This window comes from Hippocampus bargibanti, linkage group LG06, assembly GCF_051943395.1.
Source record: "Hippocampus bargibanti isolate YZ-2025 linkage group LG06, ASM5194339v1, whole genome shotgun sequence".
Classification (NCBI taxonomy): domain Eukaryota; kingdom Metazoa; phylum Chordata; class Actinopteri; order Syngnathiformes; family Syngnathidae; genus Hippocampus; species Hippocampus bargibanti.
Window position 1 is genome coordinate 5,477,518 of NC_142739.1, and position 22,483 is coordinate 5,500,000.

The 22,483-nt window shown below is 42.0% G+C and overlaps 1 protein-coding gene across 2 annotated transcripts in view; it reads right to left on the bottom strand.

The window, feature by feature from the left end:
- Positions 1–22,483, bottom strand: part of LOC148896236 (zinc finger protein 407-like) — a 233,593-nt gene that overhangs the window by 70,023 nt on the left and 141,087 nt on the right. For both annotated transcript variants that reach the window (XM_088999222.1, XM_088999223.1), the window contains 3 exons: positions 11,376–11,459; positions 10,719–10,839; positions 1,385–1,563 (listed from right to left, as the gene is read on the bottom strand). In XM_088999222.1, coding sequence (XP_088855348.1) covers positions 1,385–1,563; positions 10,719–10,839; positions 11,376–11,459 — 384 coding nt within the window. The remainder of the gene's footprint in view (positions 1–1,384; positions 1,564–10,718; positions 10,840–11,375; positions 11,460–22,483) is intronic.

Consider the following 22,483-nt stretch of genomic DNA (forward strand, 5'->3'; position numbering starts at 1 on the left):
CCACCTCACTTTTTTTTAGGAAGCCAGAAAGATTCGCGTCTCCCCCAACCACCCCTAGTTTGAATGCACTGATGAGGGAAATGTGGGAGTTGTTACTTTTCATCTTCAACTTCAACTGACAGAACCAAGATCATAACATCAATTACGATCATCACCATGAATGACAGCTAAAGTGAGAAAAGCCATAGTTTTCCTTGTTGAACGTGTTGCACTCATATTTGTCATGTGAAATTGGAATGAAACAGGTGAATACTACAGGATGCAGGTTTGAAAAGCATCCGAACTTTTAATCTGCAACTCTGACCATGAAGTACAGGTTTACAGTAGTTTTGTGGTCAAACTAAGACCCCTTTATGTGGCCTTGAAATTCCCTCAAGAGGATTTTGGATTCATTATTGTGTTTTCGTAGAACTGACATTAAAAAAATGAAATTTTGGAAGAAAATCAAATAAAAACACACAAGAGTCTTTGCAGCAATATCATCAATGAGATAAGGGAAATTATGGGGTGAAAGGTTTAAAGGAAACTCTGGTTAGAGGTGAGAATATACGATTTAGGTTCAGTTGTAGAGGACAGATCACCCTTTAGATCTGAAAATATATTACTTCAGAACTGTTTGGACAAAAAAAATTAAAAAAGCATTTCCAGAAAAAACACAAGGCTAAAATCTGACTTATTTAGTTACAATACAAAAACGTGCTGCAAAAATGTAATGTGTTTTGCAGTTTAAAGGGGTCAAAAGGATAACAGGATAAAGGCTACCTCTTTTGTTCCGATGAAGGACAAGCACTTTGTCAATTGGATTTGGTGGCTCTCCAAGGACAAATAAAGACCAACGGGATACAACAAAACCAAGAGAGGAAGAACATGATTTCACCTGTCTCTGTCATTTGAGTGACTGACAGGAAGGAGAAGACCAGCAATATTTTGAAGCCGTGTCTTTGTGGCAGTGAATAGCAAGACTCGATCTCTTGATAGTACGGACGTTCAAACAAAAGAAAACATGTGACCTCGACAGATATTTGACAGTTTACGTTGGTTCACTTCATCAGACGTCTTTGGTTGGATTTATTCAAAACCAATAATATTTTTTCATTGAAATAGATGCATAATAATCATTGGAAGTTTGAGAAAAAAAGATCAGATGTCTGAAGAACAGTTTTAAAAATAAGAAATTGCCGAGATAGGCTCCAGCACCCCCCCAACTCTCATGAGAATAAAGAAGTCTGGAAAATGGATGGATGGATCCATGACACAGAGGCGCCAGTGAGGAAGAACACAACCGCTATATTGTCTGAAGCTGCTATGAAATATGTATTTTTTGAATCAAATGTGTTGTCTTTGGCGAGGCCGTCACAAAAAAATACATTATTCTATGAATTACCTGCATGTAGGTAAGCAAGGTCTGGATTCTCAATGTCAGGGTGCCTGTCCTTTAGGTGGTTGCGGAACTCGATCGGAGAGTTGGTGCCGTAGTCACATTTTGGACAGTTGTACATCTTCACTCCTTCGTGTTTTCCCGTATGGAGGATGTGCTTTCGAATGTTCTCAGCACAGTTGGATCTAGAAAAGGTGTAAGGAAATATAAACATGGTTCAATAAATCATAAATCATAGACAGTGAGATCTCAACTTACGAACGCCTTATAATACAAACTTTTCATTATACGAACGTCAAACTTATGAAAATTAAGCCTTATAATAAGCACTATTTTCATAATACCCACCCACCACGGCCGGTCCATCAAGCACACGACCTTCGGATCTGGCGGAGTGATCTTCGGCTGAAACACACGACCGAACAGCGCTCCAGCCGGCGCTACTTTCCACACCCCTTCTCTCTGAATTCACACGTCCATCGCCTCCGAGGAGCTTTTTGCAGATAATTTTACTATTATGGGACCGGAAAATAAACACCACTGTCTCGTGTTCAGCCTCAGTTCAAATGTGGTGCGTTAATATGAATAAATTGATGAAACTACCAGCCGTACACGTCTACTCTGCTTATTTGTCATCCAAGACTTAGGGTGCGTTCAGGTTCGAGACTAGCGCATGACTTCTCATGACTCTAGGCTGTTTGGAAAGCATTGTCTAACTGAATGAGCAGGGACAAATACTTGCCAACGTTTCTGTGTTGCTACACTTTAACGCACCCCCCTGTCAAGATGCGATAGAAGTGATTGTGATTGGCAAAAGGTTAGAGTCATGTGTCATGGTAAGCCAATCAGAGCTAGTGTTTTCACACACACCGGAACAGCGTGTCAATAGTCACACGCGAGCTGACAGCTCGGGCGTGGCCGCCGCTCGCAACACTTCAATTTCATTTCATTTGAAACGAGTCACTGTCACCTCTACAGTGACATGATTACGACGAAAGTGAATCGCTCTGTCTTGTGCTGGCAAATCCAACAGTTTGCTTTGCACGAGGTGATTGTTAGACGCGATTGTGCTATTTTATTCGCCCCGCCCTCCTTCCTTTGTCGCGTTTTATTCCGCGTCCGTGGAATCATCGGACTGTCATAAAAACCCTGCTAGCACCTACGGGACTCGAAGTGAATGCAGATGACATCGAGGAGCTTGTTGCTGACCATAATGAGGTAATCAACACAGAGAATTTGATTTGCCTTCAAGAGGACAAGCAGAAGCAGGCCATTCAGCAGTTGATGTGCAGGCTTTTATTGAACAGTTCCATCCAGAAAAGGCTATGATAATCATCAACATGAGGAATGATAATGTGATGCCTCAGTTTCGTAAGACATTGCAAGTCAGAAAGCAACCTGTGTCAATTAAGAGCCATCAATGACAATCACAAATGTAAATAAAGTGACTTTATTACAATTTATTATACATAGGATAAGGTAGGTTGTGTGTAGTTTTAAGGCTTATTTAGTTGAAAAGTAAATTTTATGGAAACCCGGGAACGGATTATTCCAATTTTAATGTTTCCTATAGGAATTTTTTTTTGAGATACACACTTTTTGCCTTACACACTCTGTCTGGGAACCAATTAAGTTTGTAAGTTGAGGTCTCACTGTATATATATATATATATATATATATATATATATATATATATATATCTCGTCCATCTCGAGATACGAGATAGACGAGATACTGCAGGGTGTAAGATGCTGGCAGGGAAAGCCTACATGGAGCGCCATAACCAGGTGGCTGGCATAGTCTACCGAAACATCTGTGCGGAGTATGGACTAGAAACCCCCCCAAGGTCAAAATGGGAAACACCTCCCAAGGTGATGGAGAATGACCGAGCAAAGATCTTGTGGGACTTCCAGATACAGACTGACAAGATGGTAATGGCCAACCAACCAGATATCGTGGTCATAGATAAAGGGAAAAAGAAAGCCGTTGTCGTGGATGTAGCGGTCCCGAGTGATGGGAACATCAGAAAGAAGGAACATGAGAAAATCGAGAAATACCAAGGGCTCAGAGAGGAGCTGGAGAGAGACTGGAAGGTAAAGGTGACAGTCGTGCCTGTGGTGGTCGGAGCACTCGGGGCAGTGACCCCCAAACTCGACGAGTGGTTGCAACAGATCCCGGAAACAACATCGGATATCTCGGTCCAGAAAAGCGCAGTGCTGGGAACAGCACGGATACTGCGCAGAACCCTCAAGCTTCCTGGCCTCTGGTAGAGGACCCGGGCTAAAATTAGGGACAGACACCACCCATGGTGGGTGAGACGAGGATTTATATATATATATATATATATATATATATATATATATATATATATATATATATATATATATATATATATATACAGTAAAGTCTCGTTATATCGATATTCAAGGGAGTCCGAAAAAATATCGATATAACCGGGACTATCGATATATCCGACCCTGTTTGCATGTAATTTTCTCCGTGTGTGCATAGAAATAGTATCGATATAACCGGGAGTATCGATGTATCCGATATCGATATAACGAGACTTTACATTTATATATATATATATATATATATATATATATATATATAGTGTATACACACGTACACACAAACACACACACAAACAAACAGACACACGTATATTGTAGACATATCCTCGCCATGATTATTGGCAGCCCTGGTTAAGATGTGTTAAAAGCCTTGAAATGAATTCAATTTTTATTGCAGAGCTCAAACTGAAAATTGTAGACATGGTTCATGAGAAACATAATCAAACTCTTCCCATGGCCATCTCAGTCCCCAGAGCGCAATGCTTTTAAAAATGTGTGGTGTGAGATTGAGAGGAAAGAGAGCATATGTGTATTTGTCGTTGGATGATTTGTGAAAAACTGATTGGTCTGAATTATCTGATCTCTCTCTCTCTCTCTCTCTCTCTCTCTCTCTCTCTCTCTCTCTCTCTCTCTCTCTCTCTCTCTCTCTCTCTCTCTCTCTCTCTCTCTCTCTCTCTCTCTCTCTCTCTCTCTCTCTCTCTCTCTCTCTCTCTCTCTCTCTCTCTCTCTCTCTCTCTCTCTCTCTCTCTCTCTCTCTCTCTCTCTCCCCTCCCTCCCCCCCCTCTCTCTGTATATATATATATATATATATATATATATATATATATATATATATATATATATATATATATATATATATATATATATATATAATTTTTTTTTAATTTGATAAGGGTGCAATGGTAACAATGCAAGTGCAGAGTAACACACAACTCTGCTGATTAATGAAGCTGCCTCACCCACCACTTCAAGGCTCGATTTAAACCTGTCCAAGAAAACACACACACAGACACACACTTATAGGAGGAACTGAATAATAATGAAAACTACCAACCGTGTATCATTTTTAACTAAAACAACAATGAAATATTTCAGAAGGATGGGAGTCACCACAAATGCCGTCATTTAAAGTGACTTTGAATTACCCCAATTTAAAGGACAACCAACGTTACTTTTTTGTTTCCTAACTGACATCAGAAAAACGTTTTATAGCATCTAAAATACCCAAAACACGCAGTATGATATTTTTAGTGAAATGCAAAACACCAATAAAAATGACTTAAAGTGTCTAAAAAGTACTTCAAATTGAAACCGGAAGTGACCAGTTTCAGAAGGTCCCGCCCCCATGTTCGTGGTGTCACGGCAAGACGTCTTGCCTTGCTCGAGAATCAAAACAATGGCTTCAGATTCGGAGAATATGCTTTCTTGTTACTCATCTAGTTATGAATATGATTCAAATAGTTCTGAATAAGAAAGCAGACATGTTTGCAATCGATAATAATTAAATAATTTATTCCGTGTCATTTTGAGGCATCAGGGGTGGGAAATGTCGCACCCAAAAAAGGCAGAAAATGGCGACAAAGCCGCATAAGGAATTAATCAGCCCGTTTCCACAGGCTGATTACTTCCTTACTTGGAGCTTTGTTGCCCTCTTCTGCCTCTTTTTGGTCACGACGTTTCCAGACCAAAGTACAGCAAAAGGCATTCACGTGATGCACAGGTGTCAAAGTCAAGGCCCGCGGGCCAAATCTGGCCCGCCACATCATTTTTTTCCGCCCGCGAAAGCAAATCAAACTTGTTAAATTCCATGATGATTGCTAAAATCTGAGCCAAAATTTCATATTTTTGGATGTCAACCACAATAAAAGTCATTATTCTTGACTTCAGATTTGAAAACGAGTTATTCATTAATTTGCTGTGTGCTCTATATGTAATATTTGAAGGGATTTAAACATTCTGATGGGTTCCCCAAATTCATAACGGCCCTCGAGAGGAAACCATAACTACAATGTGGCCCGCAGCAAAAAATGACTTTGACACCCCTGACGTGATGGAAGGACTGCTACAATGTGTCCTTTTTTTCGGTCAGGGGCGTTCCTTCAGTGACGCAATGTACGGACTCGTCACCAACTCAAAAACAAGACTTCCGGAATATTCAGTGTGAGTCTTAAAACGTAAAATATAGCTATATGCGGTGGAATCTTTGTAAAATATGCTCAGTAGAAGTGATTTGAAGCCATTTTACAACTTGTCCGGAGACGTCAGTTGTCCTTTAAATTCAATTGTTCTAGTTATCCTTTCCCACAAAGAGGTTCCAAAGCATAAACCATAATCCAATTTTTAACAGTATAAATCAGAAGAGGACAAAATAATTTCCAAGGCATTAAATAAAGTCAGTGTCTCTTCAAAAATCCAAACAAGAGCGCGGAAAATCCTACTGGAGCCTCCGCACCCTGCCCACCACCTTTTCCAGCTACTCCACTCAGGCAGGTGCTACGGATTGAAATCCAGCACACATTTAAACAGCTTCTTCCCCCAAGCCATTAACTCTTTCAACAGTAACCCAAATAGAATTGTATAGTGCCCGTTGCAATTATTTGATGATGATACTAGTGAAGGGTGTTCTACCGGAAACAAATTCCTTGTGTGTTATACATACTTGGCAATAAAGATGATTTTGATTCTGAAAAGCAAGGGGCAGTGTGTGCTAACTACTATTGAAGGCTCACCACACACAGCAAATGACCAAGACAAAAGTGGCTGAACGAGACAATTTCTCCCCCAATTGTCCCTCTAAGGAGGTGGGGGTGGTGTTGCAATCGGCAACTCCTGACCAGACTTTAGAAAATTTACTACCACAAACACCACAAACAAACACCACAACATCACCAAATCACTGTGATGAAGAAGTGTGACCCCAGTGCTCGTAAAGGGAATCCATGTTTGGATGTGAGACATGCAATGTACTATTTTCCCTGGCCACTGAAGCTAACATAATACAAAGACAGAAAATGTCCCTCGCCAATAAATAAGTAAACGTTGAGTGAGTGTGACCCAAAAAGGTGCCCAACAGTAGGCCTGTCATCAAAAGTAGTGGCTGAACCCTGCACAATGTTTGAGAGTTCAGTCACACAGCTGAGTGCCCAGTTATAAGAGGGTGTGCACTTTTTTTTAATTGTCTCATTATTTTTTTTACTGAGTTGATCAGAAAAAAAGGTGAATATCAGTGTAATCATTATTTTTACATGACATTTTTTATTTGAGTCTCATTATTTACACACACCATAAAAGTGTTTATGATACCTTATCCTCTGTAGGTACAACACAGATGAGATTTTACATGTCCATATGGCTGCACTAAGATTGTGTTTGAAAGAATGTATAGCAGATGAATTTATTTTTCTTTCCCACGGACACAAACACACACCATCATGTGTTGATGAATGGGATATTCATGCTCAGTTTGGAGCTGACATTCGGGACAATATAATACACAATTACTCTCCCTTATCACCTTGGCCGGGCCAATAAAGCCTTACTGCGCCATAGCTCAAACAAGCTGAGGAGAAAATTTGTTTTCACTTTTACAGACACACCAATCTCCATCACGGGCCATAGTCCACTGCAGCTCCAAAAAATAACCTATGTTCTGCTCATGCTATATAAAATCCATGAACACCGGCCATTGATCAACCTTGAGTGCAGGTCAGAAAGATGAATGGTACTGTGTAATCCTGTGTTAACCCAAATATAAACTGTTCATAAAAGTGGTAATAACATCAATGTTATGTGTTCACCCAAATATAAAAAGTTTCATCAAACAGTCATCAGATCTGATGAATGAAATTCATATACAATGTAAAACACTCATAGCAGGTTTTCATAAAAGACTATTAACAATGCACATCTTGAAAAATGAAGCATTGGCTGCATCTTGCTTTGGAACTATTAATCAACCGCACGGGCAATTTCGTCACATTGGTCACAAACCAAAATATGTGAATCAATAATATCAGATGTTGTGATGTTGTTGTCATGAGCCAGAGAAGGAAGAGACAGTAATATGGAATTTACAGAAGACTATGAGATTGAAGAAAAGGCAAAGTTACCTTTGGACAAACAACAAACAAGCTTGCAACCTTTACATTGAATCAGATATTTGAATGGCTCATTTAGAAATCCAAGGTATCGGTTGCCGAAATTCTAAACATACTGATGAATGCATAGTGTCGAAACATCAGGATCTTCAAACATCATTGGTGATTAAACTGTGGCTAGATTTGTCCATATCACGAAACTAACAGGCTTCAGAATACTCTAGCATTCGTTGATTGTGACAGACATTATACTGAAATGTGCATACATTACAAAGAGTGACTTATTTAGCAAAAAGTGAAAGTATATATTTAAGGCAACACTTCAAAGCTTATGAAACAAGCGTAGGTGGAATCCTAGGGGGTATGCTATCTCTCAGATATGGTAATGGTGTAATTGTCATATTAAAACAAACCAGTGAGCATTTAGAAGTCAGGAGGTGCCAGTTAGTGAAAGCCAACACCAGAACCTCTTCCAATACACTGTATTAATTAGTCCGACACTGTTTCTACTTCCTCCCCCATCAATGCACGCACCATGGGATTCAGCCATACTGAGACAGAGTGTGTACATCAACCCTTCTGTTGAATTCCGTCTCTGCTGATCTCCTGCCCTCCTTTATTTGAATAATTTTTACATTTCTCCTTGCGGCAAGCGTATGGTAATTGGAAAAGTGTAATTGAATGCCACTTGTGTAGAGGACAGTCAAATGTGTTTGCGTTCAAGGGGGTGTGAGGGGCTTATTTAGATCAGTGGTGTTTTTTGGACCTTTAACAGCCAAGAAAACCCACTAATAATCCTCAGCAGCTTCCACATGCCTCACTCCGCTTTACAAGGTTGCAAACAATTCTGCCGCTGTCAAGAGGCATGTGATCCTCAAAGCCACCACAATTCAAATTGAAGGAGAATTTTTAAGCAAAGTGTAATATGTTGCCCCGTTCCAGAAACAGTCATTAGTTGGTGGCATGAGTCATGTGCTGTGCATCAATTAGACAATTCACATTGCCTCTTCAACTGTAAGAATGTAAATCAACAAACAAATGGATGAATAAATATCCAACAGCCAAAGTTTAACAATTTGCATAAAACGCTGGCAAACAGTGCCACAGACACAATTGGCAGCAATTTGGACCACAGCAAAGAAATCAAGCATCTATCTCATCGGAATAGTTACATAGAATAAGCGAGCCGAATGATACACATTTTGAAGCATTTCAGAATCAGGCTTCAGTTGATAAAATCTCACCTGAAAGACAATTCATTGGTCCCAACTGAGCACAAATATTTGATGAACAGTGGATCCCCACATATTAGTGGTCCGGCACCACAACAGAGTCACGTGTTTTATTGTTTTTTTTTTTTTTTTTTATTATATTGTTTGTGGTCCGTCCGTGAGCCATCACTTTATCGTGGTAGAATGGTTTGTGTTTCCCAATGATCCTAGCAGCTAAATTAGGACGTTATATCCGTAGTAGAGTCACTCATGACGAACAGATCCTTGGTGAGCGACCAGACAAAGATTGGCTCAAGGAACCCGTGTTATGAGCAAAACAAATGGAGTCAAGTTTCCCTTGGAAGCAGGTATGGCAACCTGGAGCGAGGCATGGAGGTTGGGTTCATTGGCAACTGCTTGGTGGCTGGGACCACATCCATGGGGTCCAGCTGGGCTCAGCCCGAAGAGGCAACGTGTGTCACCCTTTACATGGACTCACCACCCACGGGATGGGATCAAAGGGGCCAAGTACAGTGTTCAAACATAAGGGTGTTCATATGTGCACTTGGCACCTAGACACCCTTGGCCACATTTTGACGATTGACATTGTCATCGTATCATCGGATTTTCAGCCACATGTTTTGGACACTCCGGTGAAGAGAGGGGTGAAACTGTCAACTGATCACCACCCAGTGGTGAGTAGGCTTCAATAGTGGGGGAAAATGTCATTCTGTCATTCCAAAGGTATTGTGAGGGTTTGTTGGGAGCGTTTGCCAGAATCCCCTGTAGGAAAGAGTTTCAAGTCCCACTTCCGACAGAACTTTTCCCATTTCCCGGGGGAGGTGGGAAACATTGAGTCAGAATGGACCATGCTCCGTGCCTCTATTATGGAGGTAGTAAATCTGAGCTGTGGCCATAAGGAGGTTGGTGCCGGTCTTGGCAGCAACACCTGTACTTGGTCCTGGACACCAGCAATAAGGGATGCTATCAAACTGAAGAAAGAGTTCTATTAGAGCTTTGTAGCCTGTGGGACCCGAGAGCCATTTGACACATATTGGCTCAACGGAACGCAGCTTTGGTGGTCGCCGAGGCAAAAACTTCAGACTTCCTAAGGAGGGTCCGTTAGGAAGTCAAGGCAGATTGAGTGGCAAGAGGCAAATAAGAGTGTACAGGCAGGCTGGAACAAAATGTCAGGTGTGATGTGTGATATGATAGTTTTAGCTAAGAAATGAAATGTGTATAAAACTGTGGTGAGACCAGCCATGCTGTTCTGATTGGAGACCGTTCCACTAAAGAAAAGACAGGAAGCACAGCTGGATGTAGCATAGATGAAGATGTTGATGTTTTCTTTTGAAGTGACCATGAACACACACACCTGAATACATGCAATGCATACGCAGGCACACACACACACACACACACACACACACACACACACACACACACACGCACACACGCAGGCACACACACACACACACACACACACACACACACACACACACACACACACACACACACACACACACACACACACACACACACACACGCACACACATACATGCAGAAATTGTGCCACCTGCTTTCCATATGATCAATTCCCCCAAGCACCCATGCATCCTCATCTTGATTATCATTGGCCATCAGCATCAAGAGGGCTGGTCATTGAGCTGGTACCAACCTGTATTCGCACCAGGGGCAATGGTATGGTTTCTCCCCAGTGTGGATACGATTGTGTCTTGACAGGTGGGACTGTGTGGTTGAAGCAAAGTTGCAAAGTTTACATTTGAAGGGCCTCTCTCCTGTGGGGCAGAGCAATTTGACAATTAAATAGGCATCATCATTAAAAAAAAAAAAAAAAAAAAAAAAAAAAAACTGGCAAAATCTTGAATCCAGATTAACTCATTCCAACATGATCAGAAATGATGTTTTCAGTAGGGGCAGAAGACAAATATCGAGCAAACTGAATTGAATAATAAAAAAAAGAACATTTTTACACTCATATTATTATTATTGACTCATGGGCACCAACCCATCAGCACTTAAGATCACATTCTTATTTCCTTCCCCAAAACATGTTTATTGACAGCCCATCCAAAAATATGCAATTTCTCTAAACGTTAGACTGACATGGTGGAATGATAACTAAAATTAAAAAATGCTGGTACACATGCCTAACAATGACAGTCGCGTGTCACACAGATTGAGTCTTGTTTGTAGCATCGTGGCAAAAATTATGTGGAGAGGAAAATACTATATTTTTTTTATCTTGAAGTGTCACTCTCAATCTGATATTCTTAAGTTTATACGTTGGTGGCTGCATGTAGGAATTTTGTACCTGTGTGCTGGCGTCTGTGCTTGGTGAGAGCATGCCGTGTGCCTCCAGCAAAACCACACAGGTCACATAGGAAAGTCTTTTCACCTGTACAAAGAGAATAAACCGTCATTTACATCTTATTGTTTATGGGAGAAGTAAATATATAAGGCTATAGTATGGAGGGAACAGAAAAACTCAGTTAAATGTAATTCATCAGCATTTTGTGTTGCTATGCCTTTGGATTATGCCTATTTTCACATCACAAATACATACTTGTGTTTTTTTTGCATTGGTTTGAAGTCAGGGTCAAATATTTTTGATAACTATGAATCAATGTTAACAAGGTTACTTCTGCAGCATCACTCAGGAAAATATTAAGGGTGTTCAAGACCACTTTTTTTAGATTGATACCACTTGACTTTTGAGTGGTTACCGATACCAAACACCAAACACCATTAGAAATTTTGAAACATCAAATTTCCCCTAAACATCATTTTACAAAGAGACCTATCTATTTCAGTACATCATTTTCCTTAAAAGTTAAATATGTTGAGGACAAATTTCTAGGGTATTTTTCCATTTGTTCGAAAAATATAAAATAAAAATGAAACACATAATGGAATTGACTTGCACCCACTGGTGCAGGCCGGCTCTCACAGATGCAATGAAACACATAATGGAATTGACTTGCACCCACTGGTGCAGGCCGGCTCTCACAGATGGTGGAGGAGCGTGCGGCCGAACTGTTTGGGAGAGCTTTTATAAAAGACCGGCAGGATGTGACGTCATTGACCAAGTTTATAATAAAAATGCAGGCCCGAGAAAATAAAACTATATAAAGAAAATAAAATGATGTTTACAATGTGTTCGAATGGTGAATTGCTTTAACAATTACCACTTGAACTTGAACATGTTCTATTGCACGTATGTCCGTTTGCCTGTCTACCTGTTTGAACGTTGTGTTGGCCATTCTCACGTGAATTAGTTCACACAAAATTCTCTTCAAATACTCAACATTCGATGATTAATATGCCTTTTATGTCCACACGTGCACCCTTGTGGCTTCTGTCATTGGCAACATTTAGAAATCTCAGATATATGGTGAGGTCTTGCGAATGTGAGGGGCGGGGTGTTACTGATACTAGTGTTAATGACTCAAAATGTCTATGCCCGTAAAAGCAAAACAACAAACTTGTGTTCGTTCAACGTTGGCAATTAAAATCTGGATTAATTTTAGGGAATTGTCACCAATTTTCAAGAGGAATTCTCATGAAAAATATGAAAATCCAGAATTCCAGGAAAATCCGGATGACATTCATCTCTGTTAAAAGAAATTGTGATGTAATACAGTAGTAAATGTGACCATGTTCCAATGATTATTGGTTAAAAACAATAATACATTAAATATCTTCGCTGAAGTGTATAGGTTGTAATCCATTATATTCTGTATCAATCCACGATGAGTGCAAAATCCTGTCATTGAATTTGGGTTTGTAATCATTTGTGGAGGACATGACAATCTTGGTGCTGTGCAACAACAGCAACAGCGTGAGGCGAAAAGAGGTAGTTGACAGCCAAAGCCTTCATCTTCCTTTTTGCTTATCTTCTGGGTGGGTGTCGGTACTCACCATCCTAGATAATATTACAAAAAGTGTGAACCAAATATAAAATGCATTAGATGGGTACTTTAAAGCAGTGTAAAACAAAAATAGAACAAGTAGAGTAAATATATGAGAAGCGCGTTCAGTTGGTGCACCGATGAGCCATGCAAGAGTCACAGATCAGTAGTGTATATCCATCAGAGCTCTCAGAGCTAAGTAATTCCTCCAATCAGATGGATCCATGTAAATATGTCAAATGGGGGACGGGAAATTGCCAGTGTGGTTTATTGACTGTGATAAAATCTGAAAAGCACCGCTGAACATAATTACATACTTGTCAGAGCCATAAAAATTAGCTTTATTATCAATGGGATGGTTTTCTACAACTTCATTTGGGGGCGATGCCTTCCAGATGGGGAGCGTGGAGAGCTTTTTCACACTCCTCCTCCCTTCTCTGCATCTGACTTTGTCATTAACAGCATGACGAGCTCACTCTTTCTTTCTCTCTCCCATTTGTGCAAAACTTCACACACAGACAGTGTGGACATGCACTTAACACATTCACACACCCCAATAAACATCAAACCTTAGAACCACTCTGCAATTGAGACATACGATACTTTATATGCATGAACCCATCCATGCAGAGTTCAAAAACAACTAAGAAATCCTTACATTCTGGATCATTTAGTGTGTAGAAATCAGCCATAAAAAGAAGGATTTTTCATGTGACACTCAAATATTCCATTTTACCACTGCGCCACAAACACACACGGGAAGAAGAAAAAAAAACAGCCCCAACAGCATTACACAGGATTAGATTTGCTAGACAATTACAACTTGAGCCATATCGGACAATGAATGCGCAATTACACACACAAACACACACACACACACACACACACACACACACGCACAAATGCACACACGCATACACACATACAAATACACACACAACATAGACATATATACACACACACACACACCGTATTTTCCGGTCTATAAGGCACACCAATGCACAAGGCGCACCGGAGTATAAGGCACAACCCCAATGAATGGCGTATTTTTAAACTTTTTTCCATATATCAAGTTCACCTTCAATAAATGAAAAATGTTTACCAAATATCAGGCACATCACATTATAAGGTGCTAGAATAGAAGCTGGGGTTACGCATTACTCCTTCTTCAGAGGGAAATGGAGTCTGTAGCTGCTGACAGTATTTGCAAGACCTGTTGTGCAGTGTCTGAAACTCATGACAAAAAGTTAGCAGACTCTAGGGCAGATACTCTGAAAAGTTGCCTGCCCACTTTTTCACAACTTGAAACACAATAAGACGACTAATCGCAAAAAAAAAAAAAAAAAACATATTTGCAAAGTGTTAAGGATTTTTTTTGATTATTAAGGATGTACATATCACAAATGCTTCCTTGCTTTATTTATCGTAAATATCCCTGGCTGATGATTTTGCTCCAGTTGGTCGTTTGTCCATACACTGTTCGTCATTTTCCACAATGCAATGTTTACGTTGCGTCGTCTGCTACAAGCCATGTGAATTCCTCTTTCCATGATGCTTTTAATGTGCGTTCAATTTCTAAGCGCCTTTCAAAACTCTCAAGTCCACTTTACAGTCACGGGATAATGTACGTTTACGTTTTGTAGCGTCATCAATTTTGTTATCTTCTTTTGAATCTTTCTTCTGGGGCTGAAGTTCTGTGCCTCTACTTTGGAAAATGATAAGCAAATGCACGACCTTATAACGCTCGGGAAAGATGTAAGCACAAAGCAGGCTTCTGATTGGCTGCTGTGCCGATTATGCAAATTGCCAAACAAACCGTAATTCACAAATTTCCAAACCAAAGATTTCTAAATTGGAATAATTTATTCTGATTTCAAAATCTTCGTTCAAACCACTGCTTTATTAAGTAAAGCAAACGTTTGATGAGAAAAAAAAAACATACTTTGTTTTGTTTGTTGTCGGCCACCCGGACGGAGACGTTTTTTAAGTTGTACGCCCGACGGAAAGGTTACACGCCCCGGGCGTCTGGGTAGACGCTATTTCAGACACTGCTGTTGTGGCTCAAGATTACTTCACATATAAGGTGCACCTGTGTATAGGGCGCAGGTTCATCTTTGGAAGAAAATCAAGGCTCTTAGGTGCGTCTTATACACCGGAAAATATGATACTTCCTAAAAGTGATACGTGCTGTTTGTACTCCATCTGACAGTTCTTAATTTGGAGATCTGTTTTCCCATGAAATTTACACATTTAGGCCGTAGCTATAATTGTCTAGTGTACCGTTCATATTGTCACATGCAGTTGTCAATAGTATTATGCATGAAAAGTGCACCTGTTTTGTGGTCCGCAATGTGACAATGATAACAATAATATTTTGTGCAGAATGCAAGCACAGACAAGGGACTGATGACTCTATTGTCTCGAGCCTGTCCACGCTATCTACTTAGACCTTCCCTTTATATGAGAAAATACAAAGCCGTTCACTCCTCTCGCCCTTTCCCTTTCTCCATCTCTCATTACACCAAGCGCTCCAAGACCTCACCGCAGAAAAATCCATAACCATCGATCCTTATGCCTAGCTGCGGTCGCCACAATTATTCTTGAGCATTCTTGAGAAGAAAACATTGGCAATAAATTACTTGTGTGCTTTTCATCTGCTGATTTGTGGTAGAACAGTCTCTGGTGACCAAAAAGGCAAGGCGGTGCAACAGTGATACAATGTTGTCAGAACTGAGGGCTGTAAAGACGACCTGACCTTCGTAAACAACCTTAAAACTCCACAATAATATTTAGAGTGTGATGTCAACCGTTTGCTAATCACACACTTTGACTCAAGGAGAAGATGGAACTGCTTTCAGCAAACTGAATGAAACAATCACCTTTACTGACAGGGGTTATCTCAGAGGAAAACTGACGGAAGAGACGAAAATGAAATGATTCCACCACACTCAAAGATGTCCACTATCAAACAATAAATGGCCACCATTCAAACATTGCTTTTTTAGTGGGCCACACGGAATATTGGCTGTGTGTGTGTGGAGATATATATATATATATATATATATATGGAGGGTTCCGTCCCAAGTCCAGCACCCTGAGACTGTACACAAGCCGTAAGGAAGGAGGCCGGGAACGAGTGAGTGTGAGAGCCACTGTCCAGGATGAAAAATCCAAGCTCCATGAATACATCAAAGAGAAGGCTCCAACGGATGATGTACTCAGAGAATGTCTCAGTCAATGGGGAACAGAGGATGAGGTGCTGGAAGAGGGACAATCGTGGGAGGAAAAGCCCCTACACAGGATGTACCACCGAACCATAGCAGAAGTGGCTGATCTCAAGAGGTCCTACCAGTGGCTAGAGAGGGCTGGCCTAAAGGACAGCAAAGAGGCACTCATCCTGGCTGCCCAAGAGCAGGCCCTGAACACCAGAGCCATAGAGGCAGGGATGTACCACACCAGACAAGACCCAAGGTGTAGGTTGTGCAAAGAGGCACCTGAGACAATCCAACACATAACTGCAGGGTGTAAGATGCTGGCAGGGAAAGCCTACATGGAGCGCCATAACCAGGTGGCTGGCATAGTCTACCGAAACATCTGTGCGGAGTATGGACTGGAAACCCCAAGGTCAAAATGGGAAACACCTCCCAAGGTGGTGGAGAATGACCGAGCAAAAATCCTGTGGGACTTCCAGATACAGACTGACAAGATGGTAATGGCCAACCAACCAGATATCGTGGTCATAGATAAAGGGGAAAGGAAAGCCGTTGTCGTGGATGTAGTGGTCCCGAGTGATGGAAACATCAGAAAGAAGGATCATGAGAAAATCGAGAAATACCAAGGGCTCAGAGAGGAGCTGGAGAGAGCCTGGAAGGTCAAGGTGACAGTCGTGCCTGTGGTGGTCGGAGCACTCGGGGCAGTGACCCCCAAACTCGACGAGTGGTTGCAACAGATCCCGGGAACATCAGATATCTCGGTCCAGAAAAGCGCAGTGCTGGGAACAGCACGGATACTGCGCAGAACCCTCAAGCTTCCTGGCCTCTGGTAGAGGACCCGAGCTGAAATGGGGGACAGACACCACCCATGGTGGGTGAGACGAGGATTTTATATATATATATATATATATATATATATAGTGTATACACACGCACACACACACAAAAAAACACACACAAACAAACAGTGGCGGTCCATGCATTTCACACCTAGGCCTTCAGTGAAGTCCTGCTTAGTCCGACTTGAACAAATATCCCTCGTAATACCATGATTCATGACACAACGGCTGGAGATATCATTTACAAAAGCACATGCACGCAGTACTGGGCGTGGCATCACCTTAATCGTCTACAACACAGGCTATTTTCCGGAGCAATTACACATCAATAAATCTGCATCAGCAATTAGAACTTGTCACTATACGTGATACTGCAAACACTTAAAAATAAAAGGAAATTTAAAATCATTTGTCCACAATGTTTTATTAAGTCCACCAAGAATATGCAATCTTTAACAAGATTTTACGCTAAATTACAAAATGTCAGTTTAATATAAGAAAAACAAAAGACGTTCACAAAACGAACTATTTGTTGAAAATAAAAGTAAACAAATCTTTTTCATTTGTTCTTGAGAATAGGCCTACATGTGACAGCGAGTTGTCCTCTCCTTCAGCCATTGTGGGTTAAAAAAGCGAGAAGATATACTTGGTTCTTCTGCTAAAGTTTCCGGGTCTGATCTGTTGTAGCTTGGTTGATTTGCATCACGTTGCCTCCGCTGAGGGCTGAGGTAAAGTGAGTATCCAATCACAGGACGCGTACATGTCATGTTCAACGCGAGGCCCTCTATCTGGCCTTACTGTGCCAACTCGTGATCTGATTGGCTATCGCAACTATATATCAACTACATATGCCCATTCATGTACAGCGCACAGACGGCCTCACTGTTGATTCTGAAGGCGTCGGTCAGATTCCATACAGCCTGGCGACACAAGGTACAGTAAAGTCTCGTTATATCGATATCGGTTATATCGATAGTACCGCTTATTACGATACTATTTTCGTTTCCCTTGCACATTTCTAGTCTTTTTATGTATAATTAGTACCGTTTAGTACGATACCCGGTTATTACGATAATCCGGTTATTACGGTGCTCCTTTTCATCCCCCGCCGGCCATTTTTGTTGTTTATATCGATATATCCGTCGCGCCATTGGTCAACTTGGTCACGCGTCTTGTTACGTGAGCCGCCATCAGTCGCGGCATTGGTCGACTTGGTCAGGTGACTTGGTTACGTGCCCAGCACCCGTGTAGCAGAGCCATTTTCATTTTCAGACGCTAGCTCGTGTGTAGCAGACGAGATTGAAGTGTTTGTGTTAAAAGGTAAAAATGGGAAGCAGAAGAAAGATTGATGACTTTTTAAAATTGTATACATAATACAGTAAGCAGTTGCAGTTTCCCTGTTGTGTTATGTACATGCCCACTGTACTGTATGTGAATGCAATCGTTTTTTGCAACAATGTTTCTTGTTTTGTCTGCTGAAGCGTGATGATTTTGAAAATTATTAACATTCCATACTGTGTATTAAAGGACAGCCGATGTCACGTTTTATTCAAATGCAAATAAAAATGACTTCACGCCAAGACGTCTTGCATTGCTTGTGAATCCAAACAATGGCTTCAGATTTGGATAATATGCTTTCTTGTTACACATCCAGTTATGAATATGTTTCAAATACACTGTAGTTCTGAAGATTAAAGCATACATGTTTACAATCATTAAAGAATTATATGTGCCATTTTGAGGCAACATTGGGGGAACATCTCTTACCCCAAAAAAAAGGGAGCTAATGGCCAGCTCCGTTTCTTATATGGCGCTTGGCTGCCCTCTTTTGGCGGCTTTTGTTTAATGCAGTTAGGCGCAGGATCGGATATATCGATAGTCCCGGTTATATCGATAGTCCCGGTTATATCGATATTTTTTCGGACTCCCTTGAATATCGATATAACGAGACTTTACTGTAGTTGAATTCTGATTGGATTAAAAACACTGACCTAAAACTACAACACTGAAAGGAGCATAACCAAATGGATATAATATAACATCAAGAAAACAGTATGTAGTATAATTATATATAGATTTAGAAAAAATACTTTTTTTAATTAAATTGACTTATTATAATTATGATAATGATGTCTGATTATGTTAGGCCTGCAGAGAAGGCCTTGCTGGCTCTGACGGCCCACCACTGATATTCTCGGGAGTCCGAAAAAATATCGATATAACCGGACTATCGATATATCTGATCCTGTGCGCATGTAATTTTCTCGTTGCGTTCATAGAAATAGTATACTATCGACATAACCGATATCGATATAACGAGACTTTACGAAGAATCATGAAACACTGGACATGATGTTATTCTGTCCATTTGTGCCAATGGATGGTCCTCACATGAGATTAGCCTTGATGTTGAGAGTGGTGTGGGAGCTGTGCCTCAGGGATGGGAGATTGTGAATTTGGGACGTCAGTAGTGTGCCATCGTCAGTAGTGAGAGATACAGAGAGAGATAGATAGAGAGAGAGAGATAGAGAGATAGATAGAGATAGATAGAGAGAGAGACAGAGAGAGAGAGGTCGAGAGATAGAGATAGAGATAGAGATAGAGAGATAGAAATAGAGATAGAGATATAGAAATAGAGATAGAGATCGAGAGATAGAGGTAGAGAGAGAGGTAGAGGTAGAGGTAGAGATAGAGATAGAGGTAGAGAGATAGAGAGGGTAGAGGTAGAGATAGAGGTAGAGGTAGCGAGATAGAGAGGTAGAGTGATCGAGAGGTAGGTAGAGATGTAGGTAGAGAGGTATGTAGTGAGGTAGGTAGAGATAGAGAGAGAGAGAGAGAGAGAGAGAGAGAGAGAAGAGAGAGAGAGAGAGAGAGAGAGAGAGAGAGAGAGAGAGAGAGAGAGAGAGAAGAGAATCATGAACCAATGGACGTGATGTTGGAGCTGTGCCTCAGGGATGGGAGGTTGTGAATTTGGGACACATCGTCAGTAGTGTGCCAAAGAATCATTGGGTGTTTCGGCCTTTTAATCACTAGAGACCCTCATCGATGGTGGCCAGCGACAGGTTGATCACGCTTGCGCTTGTGTCCCATGCCCAATCAGATGTTCAGAAGCTGGTGGGGGGCGGGGGGGGGGGTCTTAGGTTGCTGACCTATGAGCCCAACAAGGGTCCTTCCTCTTCATCCAGATCCAGTGGCTGCTTTTTTCTGCCGCTTCAGAGAGTGACCTAACTGTGTGCCGCAGAGCCTGTCCATGGATACCCAGGTCTTTTAGCAGCCTGATGGTGGAGGAAGCCACAAACCCTCTGCATCCAACTTCAATTGGATATACCTTGGTTTTCCATCCCCGCTGTTGCGCATCCACTGCGAGTTCTGCGTAGCGCAGCTTCTTGCGCTCATAGGCCTCTTCAATAGAGTTTACCCACGGGACTGTGAATTCTGCGATGTAGACAGCCTTGAGTGAAGGGGACCAGAGCACCAAGTCTGGTCTGAGGGTGGTGGCTGCAATCTCCGCTGGGAAAACCAATTGCTGGCCAATGTCAACCCGCATCTCCCAATCGCGGGCCCCGGATAGCTGTCCAACTTCTGGTTTGGCAGTAGGATGGTTGGGCTTTTTCTGTCCCTCCCGGATGAAAGTCAATTGTGCTGTGCTGGACGTGGTGGCTCTCATTGGCAAGGAGTTGATGGTATTCCTCTTGCTCTCAAGGACAACTGCCAAACTCTTCAGGACCTGGTTGTGCCTCCAGGTGTAGCGGCCTTGTGTGAGGCTGGTCTTACATACCGGTCAGGATGTGTTTGAGAGTTCCTGGAGTTCGACAGAGGTCAAAGGTTGGATCTTCGCCATACCATTGGTGGAGGATTTTTGGAGATGGGAGCCGGTCATTGATACCTCTGATGATGAAGCTGATGTTGCTTGCCTCCATTTCCCAGAGATCCTTCCAGCTGAGCCTTCTCTTCTTTAGGCCTTCCCACCTCATCCATTGTCCCTGCTTGGCAAGAGAAACAGCCCGTGCAGTTCTTTCAGCTTCCTCTAGGCAGCGCACCTCTGCTATCACCATTTTCCTTCTTTCCGATGTTGAAGCCTTACGCCAAGAAGGTTTGTTTGTAAGGCCAATCCCCCCTCTTCCTCGCTGAACGTGTCCCACAATGTCGCTGTGCCTTAGGGCTGCTGTGGCCTGCTGCACTGCAATGGATGGTGTCCATTTCCGTCCCGTTGATAGGGGGGTTGCAGCTTGACTGATCTTCCGGTCTCTGGAGTCTGTGAGGGTCATCTGAAGTCTCACTTTAGCGCACTTGTACTCTTCGGTGAGGCTTGTGATTGCAAACTCAAGGACCCCTTTGCCATAAAGGCCGATGTTGGACAGACAGCGTGGAACACCAAGCCAGCGTTTCACATATCTAGTGATGGTTCGCTCCATCTTCACCACAGTTGAGAGTGGGACCTCATAGACTGTGAGTGGCCACATTACCCGAGGGAGAAGTCCAAACTGCAGACACCAGAGCTTGAGCTTTCCTGGCAGCTGAGTCTTGTTGATGTTTTCCAGACTATTGTTGATGTCCTGCTTTAGTTGCTGCACTTGATCTTTGTCTCTGAGGCTTGCATTGTACCTCCTGCCCAGGCTTTTGACCGGTTCCTCAGACACCGTTGGTATTGGGTCATCACCAATGCAGAACTTCACATTTTTTAGCTGTCCCTTGACGATTGAGATGCTGCGTGACTTGCTCGGCTTGATTTTCATCCGGGCCCATCTAATGTTTTCCTGCAGTTTTCCAAGTAGCCGCCTGGTGCAAGCTGCGGTAGTGGTCAAGGTGGTCATGTCATCCATGTATGCCCGGATAGGTGGGAGGTGGATCCCATTCCTTGTTCGCTCACCTCCCACCACCCACTTTGAGGCCCTGATGATGACCTCCATGGCCATTGTGAAGGCCAGGGGTGAAATCGTACAACCTGCCATGATGCCGACTTCTACACGCTGCCATGATGTTGTGAAGTCAGGTGTTGTGAAGCAGAGTTGCAGGTCTTCGAAGTAGGCTTTTACCAAGGCAGTAATGGGTAATGGAACATGGAAGAAGTTGAAGGATTCCCAGAGAAGGTTATGGGGAACTGAGCCAAAGGCATTGGCTAGGTCGAGGAAGATGACATGGAGATCTCTCTTGTCTTTCTTTGCCGCTTGGATTTGGTGCCAGATCATACTAATGTGCTCTAAGCAAACAGAGAACCCAGGGATGCCAGCCTTCTGTACAGATGTATCGACGTACTTGTTCTTCTCCAGGTAGGTGGAAAGTCTCCGTGCTAAAACATTAAAGAATATTTTCCCCTCAACGTTGAGAAGGCTAATTGGACGGAATTGACTGATGTCTGCCGCATCCTTCTCCGCCATGCCTTTGGTATTATCCCTTTCTGCCACACAATCCTCATGAGTCTCCAAAGATAACGCAGAACATATGGAGCGTTCTTGTAGA